This window comes from Labrus mixtus, chromosome 12 (assembly GCF_963584025.1).
Source record: "Labrus mixtus chromosome 12, fLabMix1.1, whole genome shotgun sequence".
NCBI classification, from domain to species: Eukaryota; Metazoa; Chordata; class Actinopteri; order Labriformes; family Labridae; genus Labrus; species Labrus mixtus.
In genome coordinates this window covers 11,562,853-11,574,925 of record NC_083623.1, presented here as the reverse complement: position 1 = coordinate 11,574,925, position 12,073 = coordinate 11,562,853, and the positions used below count along the sequence as shown (strand labels likewise).

At 42.3% G+C, this 12,073-nt stretch overlaps 1 protein-coding gene across 1 annotated transcript in view; it reads right to left on the bottom strand.

The window, feature by feature from the left end:
• The window catches only part of syne1a (spectrin repeat containing, nuclear envelope 1a), a 125,223-nt gene that overhangs the window by 58,544 nt on the left and 54,606 nt on the right, over window positions 1-12,073 (bottom strand). The window contains exons 59-67 of the mRNA XM_061051988.1: window positions 11,539-11,694; window positions 10,437-10,601; window positions 9,658-9,830; window positions 9,299-9,452; window positions 8,959-9,102; window positions 8,379-8,543; window positions 7,924-8,241; window positions 7,146-7,301; window positions 4,175-4,345 (exon numbers count right to left, since the gene is read on the bottom strand). Coding sequence (XP_060907971.1) covers window positions 4,175-4,345; window positions 7,146-7,301; window positions 7,924-8,241; window positions 8,379-8,543; window positions 8,959-9,102; window positions 9,299-9,452; window positions 9,658-9,830; window positions 10,437-10,601; window positions 11,539-11,694 — 1,602 coding nt within the window. The remainder of the gene's footprint in view (window positions 1-4,174; window positions 4,346-7,145; window positions 7,302-7,923; window positions 8,242-8,378; window positions 8,544-8,958; window positions 9,103-9,298; window positions 9,453-9,657; window positions 9,831-10,436; window positions 10,602-11,538; window positions 11,695-12,073) is intronic.

Genomic DNA, 12,073 nt, shown 5'->3' with positions numbered 1-12,073 from the left:
TTTCTGACAACAAGACATTTAAACATGGACATTTTACTTGAACCTTTCGAAAAGAGACATTGACAGTGAGAATAAGAATACAACATGGACTTGGAAGGGGTGGGGGGGTGACCTTGAACATCAATAAAATACCATGGTGGTGTGGTGTGGTGTGGTGTGGTGTGGTATAGTATAGTATAGTTTGGTGTAGTGTGGTATAGTATAGTATGGTGTGGTGTGGTGTGGTATAGTATGGTATGGTATGGTGTGGTATAGTATGGTATGGTGTGGTGTGGTGTGGTGTGGTATAGTATGGTGTGGTATAGTATGGTATGGTGTGGTATGGTATGGTGTGGTGTGGTATAGTATGGTGTGGTGTAGTATGGTATGGTGTGGTATGGTATGGTGTGGTGTGGTATAGTATGGTGTGGTGTAGTGTGGTGTGGTATGGTATGGTATGGTGTGGTATGGTGTGGTATGGTATGTTGTGGTATAGTGTGGTGTGGTGTGGTATAGTATGGTATGGTGTGGTGTGGTGTGGTATAGTATGGTATGGTGTGGTGTGGTATGGTATGTTGTGGTATAGTATGGTGTGGTATAGTGTGGTGTGGTGTGGTGTGGTATAGTATGGTATGGTGTGGTATAGTATGGTGTGGTGTGGTGTGGTGTGGTGTGGTGTGGTGTGGTGTGGTGTGGTATGGTATGGTGTGGTGTGGTATAGTATGGTGTGGTGTGGTGTAGTATGGTGTGGCGTGGTGTGGTGTGGTGTGGTGTGGTATAGTATGGTATGGTATGGTATGGTGTGGTATAGTATGGTATGGTGTGGTGTGGTGTGGTGTGGTGTGGTATAGTATGGTATGGTATAGTATGGTGTGGTGTGGTATAGTATGGTATGGTGTGGTGTGGTATGGTATGTTGTGGTATAGTATGGTGTGGTATAGTGTGGTGTGGTGTGGTATAGTATGGTGTGGTATAGTATGGTGTGGTGTGGTATAGTATGGTATGGTGTGGTATGGTATGGTGTGGTGTGGTATAGTATGGTGTGGTGTGGTGTAGTATGGTGTGGCGTGGTGTGGTGTGGTATAGTATGGTATGGTATGGTGTGGTATAGTATGGTATGGTGTGGTGTGGTGTGGTATAGTATGGTGTGGTATAGTATGGTATGGTGTGGTATGGTATGGTGTGGTGTGGTATAGTATGGTATGGTGTGGTGTGGTATGGTATGTTGTGGTATAGTATGGTGTGGTATAGTGTGGTGTGGTGTGGTATAGTATGGTGTGGTATAGTATGGTGTGGTGTGGTATAGTATGGTATGGTGTGGTATGGTATGGTGTGGTGTGGTATAGTATGGTGTGGTGTGGTGTAGTATGGTGTGGCGTGGTGTGGTGTGGTATAGTATGGTATGGTATGGTGTGGTATAGTATGGTATGGTGTGGTGTGGTGTGGTATAGTATGGTGTGGTATAGTATGGTATGGTGTGGTATGGTATGGTGTGGTGTGGTATAGTATGGTGTGGTGTAGTATGGTATGGTGTGGTATGGTATGGTGTGGTGTGGTATAGTATGGTGTGGTGTAGTGTGGTGTGGTATGGTATGGTATGGTATGGTGTGGTATGGTGTGGTATGGTATGTTGTGGTATAGTGTGGTGTGGTGTGGTATAGTATGGTATGGTATAGTATGGTGTGGTGTGGTATAGTATGGTATGGTGTGGTATGGTATGGTATGGTGTGGTATGGTATGTTGTGGTATAGTATGGTGTGGTATAGTATGGTGTGGTGTGGTATAGTATGGTATGGTGTGGTATGGTATGGTATGGTGTGGTATGGTATGTTGTGGTATAGTATGGTGTGGTGTGGTGTGGTATGGTATGGTGTGGTGTGGTATGGTGTGGTGTGGTGTAGTATGGTGTGGCGTGGTGTGGTGTAGTATGGTGTGGTATAATATAGTATGGTATGGTGTGGTATAGTATGGTGTGGTATGGTATGGTGTGGTATAGTATGGTGTGGTGTGATGTGGTATAGTATGGTATGGTGTGGTATAGTATGGTATGGTGTGGTATGGTATGGTGTGGTATAGTATAGTATGGTGTGGTGTGGTGTAGTATGGTGTGGTATAATATAGTATGGTATGGTGTGGTATAGTATGGTGTGGTATGGTATGGTGTGGTATAGTATGGTGTGGTGTGATGTGGTATAGTATGGTATGGTGTGGTATAGTATGGTATGGTGTGGTATGGTATGGTGTGGTATAGTATAGTATGGTGTGGTATAGTATGGTGTGGTGTGGTGTGGTATAGTATGGTATGGTGTGGTATAGTATAGTATGGTATTGTGTGGTATAGTATGGTGTGGTGTGGTGTGGTGTGGTGTGGTGTGGTATAGTATGGTATGGTGTGGTATAGTATAGTATGGTGCGGTGTGGTGTGGTGTGGTGTGGTGTGGTATAGTATGGTATGGTGTGGTATAGTATAGTATGGTGCGGTGTGGTGTGGTATAGTATGGTATGGTGTGGTATAGTATAGTATGGTGTGGTATGGTGTGGTGTGGTGTGGTGTGGTGTGGTGTGGTATAGTATAGTATGGTGTGGTGTGGTGTGGTGTGGTATGGTGTGGTATGGTATGGTGTGATGTGGTATAGTATGGTATGGTATGGTGTGGTGTGGTATAGTATGGTATGGTATGGTGTGGTATAGTATGGTATGGTATGGTGTGGTATAGTGTGGTATGGTATGGTATGGTGTGGTATAGTATGGTGTGGTGTGGTGTGGTGTGGTGTGGTATAGTATGGTATGGAACAGGGGGCAACACTGCTCTATGACTTGTGCTTTCAACTGTTACAACTCAGTATTAAAAGAAGTCTAATTCCAACTAATGGTCCTTGACATTGTTATTGACTACAAGTCTTACGTCAATGTATAATGATCCCAGCTTACAGAAAGGCCCTGTGGCTCTCTCTACAGGAAAATGAGTAAGTGATGGAGCACTTGTGTGTTATCTGCTGTGCTGTAAGGACACATGTGGTGACAGAATGTCTTCAGTCCCTATGTAGAGACAGAGCATCGATTCCAGACAGGAATTACTGCAAAGCCCACACCAGATGATGTACCGTAAATGTGTTTGTCTGTGAAGGCCTTCCTGGATATGTGTGCAAGGAAGACAAAGAGAAATGAGATGAAGCGCTACATAAAGAAAAGAAGCTAAAAAATGTGTGAAATCACAGAGGATTCATTGGTTTGAGAGGTTGCTGCGGCTTGTTAGTTAGTACTTTGGACGTGTTTTGCAGTATGAAACGAGTGTTAGGGGAGAAAAGTGTGTGTGTGTGTGTGTGTGTGTGTGTGTGTGTGTGTGTGTGTGTGTGTGTGTGTGTGTGATATGAAGCGGTAAGGGCACTGCATCAATTACAGTGTCTGTGCCAGCAGGCTCCTGACACCGCCGCTTCTTCATCCTCCGCTTCACTGTGGGAGGTCTCTCCCTACAACTATGCTTCTTCCAAAGAGGCACTAGCTTTGTCTTCATAAAGAGCTGATCGATACACACATTCATCACACACACTTGATATAAACTATGCCAAGCGAACTGTAGCGGAGATTTTTTCGTATTGCAGTGTAAGCATTTTCAAGCAGGGCTATTTCCCTCTATTGCCCATTGGGTAAAAGACACCGTAAAAATAATCTGTTATGAATATTCTTCTACAGTGTATTTCTTTTAATTTGAAAATTGTCAGATATAGGAGCTCTGAATATTTTGCAAGCCTTACAGATAGTTTATGCATATTTCACTGGCCAAGCATATTGTAGATGCCAAAGAAATCTGTCCCCTTGATGTTACAAACAGGTACCGTATGTTGCTTGGCAGAAAATGAGATTGCACAAGGACATTTTTTGCTGGCTTTGATACTGGAATCATATTAGTTTGTGCTCAAATTCTCCATTCCAACTGAAGTCTTGCAAACTCATCAGTTTACCAAGGTAATGCCCAACCTATGCGCTGATTTATTGCAACCTGCTCAGGGAGAAGTATTCAGCTCCAAACTGCAGCTTGTATCCAAACGACTTTCCAAATTAAGTTTTACAACTGTGACTGTGAATTTAAAGCATTAGAATTTTTCAGTAATGGCGCAGGTTTTAAAAAACCATTCAATAAAAAGAGAATCAAAAAAAAAAAAAAAAGTAATGGCGCAGGTGAAAAGATCCATACCTCTAGTTTTTTCATCTTCCTCTCCATGGCGACCCGGTCAAGAGGTTCCGTGCTGTCGGTTAATGCTGTGAAGTTTTTGTGAGTGGAGCTGAGCCAGTCAGTGAAAGAGAAACAAAGGTGCTCAGCCTCCTCAATGCTCTTTCGCTCCTCCTGTAGCTGCTTGATGGTGTCCTGGAAAAAGAAAAAGGACATTTTATGTCAGGATTTTCCACCTTTTATCATTTTTGGAAATTAGAAGTGATAGGTTTATCAACTGTTGGAATGACAGGAAGAAATTTACAGATTTCACTATGTGCTTTGGGAAATTTTGAGTAAAACATTTTGGCCCTTTACAGACTCAACGAGAAATCAGTCAATCATGTGAAAAATCAGCAGATTAATCGATAACAAAAATAATTGTAGTTTGAAGCTTTATAAAAACCATAAAATTCAAGGGTGAGTATATGTGTATGTATATAGTTTTGTGGTGTAGTTGAGTCACCGAAACCCAGGTCAAATTCAAGTTTTGAGTCCCCCATACTCTGTCCCAGTAAACAAAGAAAAACCTGAGTCAAGTCCAAGTCAAGTCCCAATACCTTGAGTCGAGTCCTGGTGCTTAAGGCTGAGTCTGAGCCATTGAAAGACGAGCTTCAGTTCTCCACTTTTACAACATTCAGTTATTAAATTAATTTTGTTACATGGTTCTAAGCTGAGGTTCTACCCTTATTTTGGTTAGTCTTCATGTTTATTCGGTACCTCGGTCTTAGAGCCAAATTATCACTCAACAGCTACTGTCTTGTGTTTTAGAGGCTAAAATGACTCTGAAGACTTTTACACTGCATTTTGACCAGGGGGAAGATTCAGGAAACATTCGGAGTATCTGTTTCTTTTAAGGTGTGATAAACCTCTGCGGCCTTCCCTTGGCCACCAAGGACCAAACGCTCTCTGATCAATCATCAAACAGAAAATATCCTTCTCCCCCCTACTCATTCATCTCCAGAATGTCAATAGCTTCACCACAAGGTGGAGAGGGCTGTTATGTGTTTTTTTTTGTTTGTTTTTTTACACATTATCCACTTGACTGAGATTTTGAGTCAATAACAGCATGAGGATGGAGAGGGTTTCTTGCAGCATTGACACATTATTCACTCAACTTGCAAATCCTGTGGTGAGAAGCTCCAATTAGCTGAGAGTGCTGAGTGCACACCTTTTCCTGACTAGACAGAGGTAACAGCTTACCACCTCAAGCCCATACGGCCCCCACTTCACATAGTATAATTACAGGAATCCTTGGTATGAGAGGGATGTTATGTGTCCGCATTGGCATAACTGTAAGTTTATGCATGCTTGAGTCAATTTTGAGAGGGGAAGGAAGGGGTGTGGGTTTAGCAGAGACAAAGGGAGTCAGAGGGGAGACACACAAGCACACACAAAGTCAGATGTGTTACTGAAGGTGTAAAAATCAATGTAGTGCAGGCAGAGCTTTTCCACTCCTGGTGCGGGGTGTGAGATTGCCTTCTGTAGCGTTTAATTACAGCTTTAGCCCCAGACCAGAGGAGTCCCATTGATTTTCCTTTAGTCCCCCCCAGAGGAGCAGACAAATAGAGAGGCTGAATCTGAGTATGGGGAGCTACACAGGCATAACTCCAAAAGCTACTTCAATGGGGCGTTAGAGAAACAAAGTCCAAACTCTCAGTGGGGAAAAGTCCACAGAGAGAGAGAACATAAACTGTGTAAAGAGCCCACAGTGGACACTGGAGACCCCATAACGATGCACACAACTTCAATCTTTCTTCATCTCTCTTTGATAAAGTACAACAAAAATGTAATTAAAACAACAACCAGACTATTGAATCTTAACGTCTTAAATCATGATACCAGATAAGTATTTACCAATACCAAGATTTTTTTTCAAGGACTGGAAAAAGTCTAGCATGGGTCTGGGCTCCCTGACAACCAGAGCTATAAATGAACCCTATTATACAAAAAAATACTGTTCAGCATAGGTACTATAAGGGTTCAGATTTAAGCAGAGGGCACAGGTCATTTAGCGAGTTTAGTTTTCAGGAAAATATATCATAAGAGGTCATCGCTATTTGATTTGTAGCAGCAGGAAGCTGCTTGAAACACAGTTAACTACATAAAGTAATGTTTTTAAATCATTTGGGATTCTTAAGAGATACATATGTGCCACATCTGGTATAAGAAGTGATTCTTGATGTAAATGTAGGACAAAATAATTCAGTTTTTGATGTTGAAGTTTAGTTGTGACACCTAAAAGAGTAAAGATATATATATAACATGGTTTCAGCCATTCCAAAAATCTGATTCTTTTTTCATTATCCCCAATCAGAAGTGGTACGCAGCGTTGTCGCAGGAGGGAGTGTTGAGTGGTTTCAGCGGAATATGTACATATTTTTTTGTGTCTTGTCCGTATGTTAAGCCTTTCTGGAAAACTGTTCTTCTTCTTTGAGAGACTTTGGATATGACACTTGATTTATCTTTCTCGTACATTGGAGGGAGTCTCAAAGGTCTCAGTAAAATGTACAAGACATAGCTTTTGAGAAGTTTCATGGCCGCAAGCTAAACATATTTTAAAAAATGCTGATTTCAGAGGAACCTCCCCATTAGCAAGATCTTTATAAACTTCACAAATTCTAATTGCAAGATGGAGAAAATTACCTTTACCCTTTAGCCTCAAAATGAAAAGGGGATTACTACTGAGGAAAATCGGATTTCTATAATCATAAAGACTTCTTATTGCCTAGAGTAGAGTTGTATTTCTGTATGTCTGAATGCCTCTGTACAGCTCATGCACTATTACTGTGTCTATGAACTTTTATTTTTGACTGATCATCCTGTACAGTCCAAGTCCTTACTTGTTTTAAGTTCCTATAAACCATTAAAATAAAGAAAAATGAAGAAAAAAAAAATTATCTTCTAAGGTTTTAAAAAACCAAACACTAAGTAGCAACAACAGGAAGTGCCTAACCTGTATGTTGAGCAGCAGGGAATGGTAGCGGGCTGTGAGCTGTGTGGCAGTAACGCTAACACGGCTACTGATGTAGGTCTCCTCCAGAACCTGCTGGGCCAGAGAGGAGAGGCCATCGACTTCTCCCTGCCGTGCGAGCACTGTCTCAAGACATCCCTGTTCACAAAGGATACAAGGAAGGTGTCATCCTGGATAAATGTTGTTTCAAATATTTTGTGTTCAATTGTACATTCGATTTTGCTCTTTGATGAAAGGGGCATGCATTGTTTAAAAAGAAAAGTAGAAAAACAGTTCACATCATAAAACATTGTATGGGGTCAAGGAGTCTGTATCTGTGTGTGAGTGTGAGGCTTGTGTCCCTCTTAACACAGGGAAGGAAATACAGAGACTGTCTGACATTCTGACCCTGGCAGGAAGAGCGCTCCAAAGGGAGGAGACATAGCAGAAATAGCTCCTGTCTCCTGCTGTTTTGTTTCAAACACCATGCAAGATGTGAGTGAAGGTTAAAGTAAGAAAAGTGCTGTATTGTTGTGTACACCTACCCAGGGTGCTTCTTAACTTTCACTTTCACAAAGGTTTATTTTTGGCTCGAAGATTACTGTGAGTGAGTTTTGATTTGCTGTTTTGAGAGCTAACTAGATAAGACAAATCGAGGGGAAATCTGAGTCGAGGGGAAATCTGAGTCGAGGGGAAATCTGAGTCATGAAGATTTTGATTAATCTTTTTTTTTTTTTGCTACTTAAGGCCTTAATTCAGTGCTGAATAATCCTTCTCTGACCTGGAGTTTCTTCAGCTGAGTCCCTTTCGTGGCTCTGTCTGACCTCCGATGGTGTCTGATGTTTGCCACCTTCTCCATCTCCTCCAGCCACTGGGCAAGGCTCAGGAATTTCTGGCCCATCTGCTTCAGTCTGGTCAGTGTGGAGCTCAGCTGGGTCTGAGTCTCCTCCAAGCGGCCCTGGTAGGCCCCCCACTCTCGCTGAGCTGCATCCAGCGCTCGGTCCTCGATTTGAGGTATACCCCAGGGGATAACTCTCTCTCTGCTGCTCAGCACAGAGGAGAGTAAAGACTGACCGTTTGAGCAGCGTTCCTGCAGAAGCTACAAAAGGACGTAAAAAAAGGTAAGAACACAAAAATAGCACGACTGGAAATTCAGTTAAAGCACTGAAACAAGTGTGAGAGAGTAGTGTGCTCAAGAGGGCAGAGATTCTTTTTTTGCCCATTCCTAGCCTATACCTGTAGTTGTTCCAGCGTCTTCTCTAGTGTATCCACGTTTCCCTCTAGGTGGGACAATGAGGCCAGACTAGCCTGTTCTTGCTCCAGCCAGTCCTCAAACACATGTAACCCCCTCTGATATTCCTGGTGGACCAGCACCAGACCTTTGGCCTTACCGACTGCGTTCTGCAAAACACCATGGTAAAGAAATGACCAGTGTAAGTTTAAGAAGTAATAGTGGAAATGTGTAAAACTGATTTTTTTTATATAATTCTGTTGAAATGATTGATGGAATGATTTTAATCCAAATGGCATGCCTCTGACTTCAATTGTCTGAAAATGAACAACTGTACTACATGTTTACAAGATATTAGAAGCAATTATGATCATTTAAGTGAGCTGAATAATAATGCCTTTGCTTTTCTGTAGATCAGAAAGTTAAGCATTTGATCGTTAAAGAGAATACTACATTGTTTAACATACAGGTCAAGCTCTCCAATAAGTCAGTTTTGAGATAAATTTAAAAAAAAATACAAGAAAATGTTTCATATTCAAACTCTTGCAGGGTAAGAAGTGAAACCTTGTGTTTTGTGTTCTGTACCTTGGCCTTTTCTTTGAGGGCGTTGTATCTACACTGCAGCTGCTGCACCTCCTGCTGGGTGGTGGAGTGCTCAGACATATTGGACCCCTTTGTGGCGATGGTCTCCAGAGGACTGCTGTGACTCAGAACTTCTTCATAGAGAAGCTGGAATAAAACAAAACACACTGAGTGTAGTACTTGACTGTAAGGATCTTGGTAGGCTAAAAAAAAAAAAGGCTAAAAAAAGAGCAAGACATAAAAAAGTGATTTCCAAAATACTCAAATAAGAAAAGGAGTAGAGAATCTGCTTAAACCAGGCCAAACAGTCAAAAACATGTAAATACAAAAAAGAATGTAATACCTTTGTCTTTCCCAGGTTAGCGGTCTTGTCTCTCATCTCAGAGTACTGTCTGTCTGAGCAGCTGAGCGTCTCTTCCACTCGATCCATCCACAGAACGAACTGGCCCACGTCCTCCTGATAGCTGGTCCATTGTGACAAAGCGCCTTCTAACTGACTATTAGATGGAGAGAAAAAAAAACGATGTTAACACACAGGAAACAAACATTACACAAAAACACACGTATACAAGGACCCCATGCGTCTAAATCTAATCGACTCCATAACCTTTCAACCAACAGAAATCCATCAAGTAAAAACCTGACAGTTCCCATTCCCATTTATCAACTCATGGACGGATTGACTGGTTAATGGTCACAAACCTTTTACACTGAATGGAGGCAGAAAGCAGGCAGTCCCATGAGTCTTTGAGGTCCTGGATCTGTTTGCGGATCACTGGGACTCCCTCGGCCGACGTGTTCCTTTGGACTGCTTCTCCTCTCGTCAGGAGCATCTTTAGCTGGATCTCCCTCTCCTGACGGGCAGCCAGTAGGGCCTACAGAAAGAGGTGAACAAACAGACACACATCAGAATACTACAATCCTCTTCTTCTCCTTTAAATGAATGCAACATGTTTTCCAGATGGTCTGGAAAACCTGCCTGGTTCCTGGGACATAGTTTTATCTGGTGCACCCTAGACTGGCATTAAACTTAATCCTTATCTATAATCCTCTGTGTATACCTGTATACATACTTATGGAATGAATATTTTGGTGTCAAATAAGAAATCTGTTGAGGTGATATGGTAACACAAGGGTTACAGTACACGCAAAACATAAATCAACCTTAAATGTGCAACGTTAAGTCATACTAATTAAATCAAGAATGCTAGCATCAAGCTGACATTTAATCATATACAAATGTTGATCACTTATTAAAGCTTGTGCTCTTATATAGTTATTAAAATGAAGGGCCGTGAAGTATGCCCGGCGCAAAGGACAGCGAACCCCAAACTGCTCTTGCGCGCTCCCTGTGTACATGAATGTGAAGTAGAATTTCTTATTTTAAAAAAAGCTACATAAAGTTGTTTTAACTACAAGTGCATTCCCTTAAAATTGTGTTTTTTTCTTTGTGGGTTCCCAACAGCCGTCTCGTCCGTTACCTCCAGATGTAACATCCGGTCCTCTAACACGCCCTTTTCTGTCGTGGTGGAGATGCAGGTGCTGAGAACCCTCTGAGCTTCACAAACCCAATCCTGGAGCTCTTTGAGGCCTTGAGAGAAGAGGCGGTGCTCCCCTACAATACGTTCAATCCTGGAGGCCTTGTCCTTGGGAAATGAGAGCACAACACACAGTGATCAAACACATGCCCTTCATATTTCTCCTGCTACTTCTGAGAATCATAACAGGACTGAGAAGAAATCTATAAACTCAGTGTACACCAACTGTATCTGTGAATATTTCTGCTTGGTAGAATTTATACTCTTGTTTTTCTTCAAACACACCTCCTGGGACTTTCCCACCATCCCATTAGAGCACAAACTAAGTCTTATGTTTGCAGTCGTTCCTTGAACATCTTAAACATCTGTCTTACTGAAGAGTGAAGACAGGGAGAGTTTCAATAACAATCTACAAGTGGCAATTTTAAATGATTACATTCCTGTTTCCATGTCTGGCAGGGAAGAAGACCTAAAAATAGCGCTCCACTGGCTAGCCGGCGAAGGAAGTAAATCCATTCATCATTGTATGGGCACTCTCATTGTCCTATGGTAACGGTGCTTTGCGGTAAACGTAAGGTTTTGTTCCACGCTGCATGAAATTAATCAGAAGAGTGTGACCAATCTAATGAGATCTTCAAAAAGGTCAGAATCTCAAGCACTGACACATTTCAGCTGTGGCATTTCAAAAGCACTTCAGTGGATAAAAGGTAAGCTTTTAGGTCCCGGCCTTTTTATGCTGATGAGGCTGCATCCACAAGGACCTTTTGGATGTGAAAGACAAATAACTATTCAGGTAAATTAAAACAGATAGTGAAACCTAGTGTAATCCTTTATTTCTCCCTCAAGGCATGCTGATAGTAGCAACTGTGACTGATGTACCACAGGGGAATAATGCATGACACAGCATATCAAAGAGAACAACAGTACACAACATGCTCTATACAGTGCATCAAGCAAAGCAGATTTCAGCACACTGCAGCATTTCCCTGGAAGAGCACGGACACAGTAAGGGGGTAACAGGGTACAGATGTGGGAGTAGTGTTACCTTTGTTAAGTTGCTGAGAGCTAGATACTGAGCGGACAGCTGGGAGACACGATGGACAAAACCCTTGCCTGCTGCTTGTCCCTCCCAGAGACGATGAGCTCGTTCTCTGAGCCTGCCCAGCTCTGCCTCCCGACTGGCCATCTCCTCCAGCACAGACTGGACAAGTAGGAAGCGGGAGGAGGCGGAGGAGGAGAAGGAAGTGGAGAAATAAAAAAAAAAAAAGAAGGCACAGTCAGATGTGGGTAAGCACAGTCGACAGAGCAGGGTTCAAAGCAACAGAAGATGAAATGGAGCGCATTGGAGAGGTCGTGTGTAAGCACCATAACATTTTGAGTGGAAGGGAAATTGAAATGACAAAAAAATATGAAAGCAGAGACAGAAGAGGGAGGTGGAGAGGCACAGAGGAGGAATGCAAGGTTGTTTAACATCTCACAAGAGCAGACGGGGGCAACAGGAGCACATCAAAACACACGGAAAAAGACACGAGTAAAGGAACTCATAAAAGAACAGCATCAGCAATATTTCTCCTACGTTC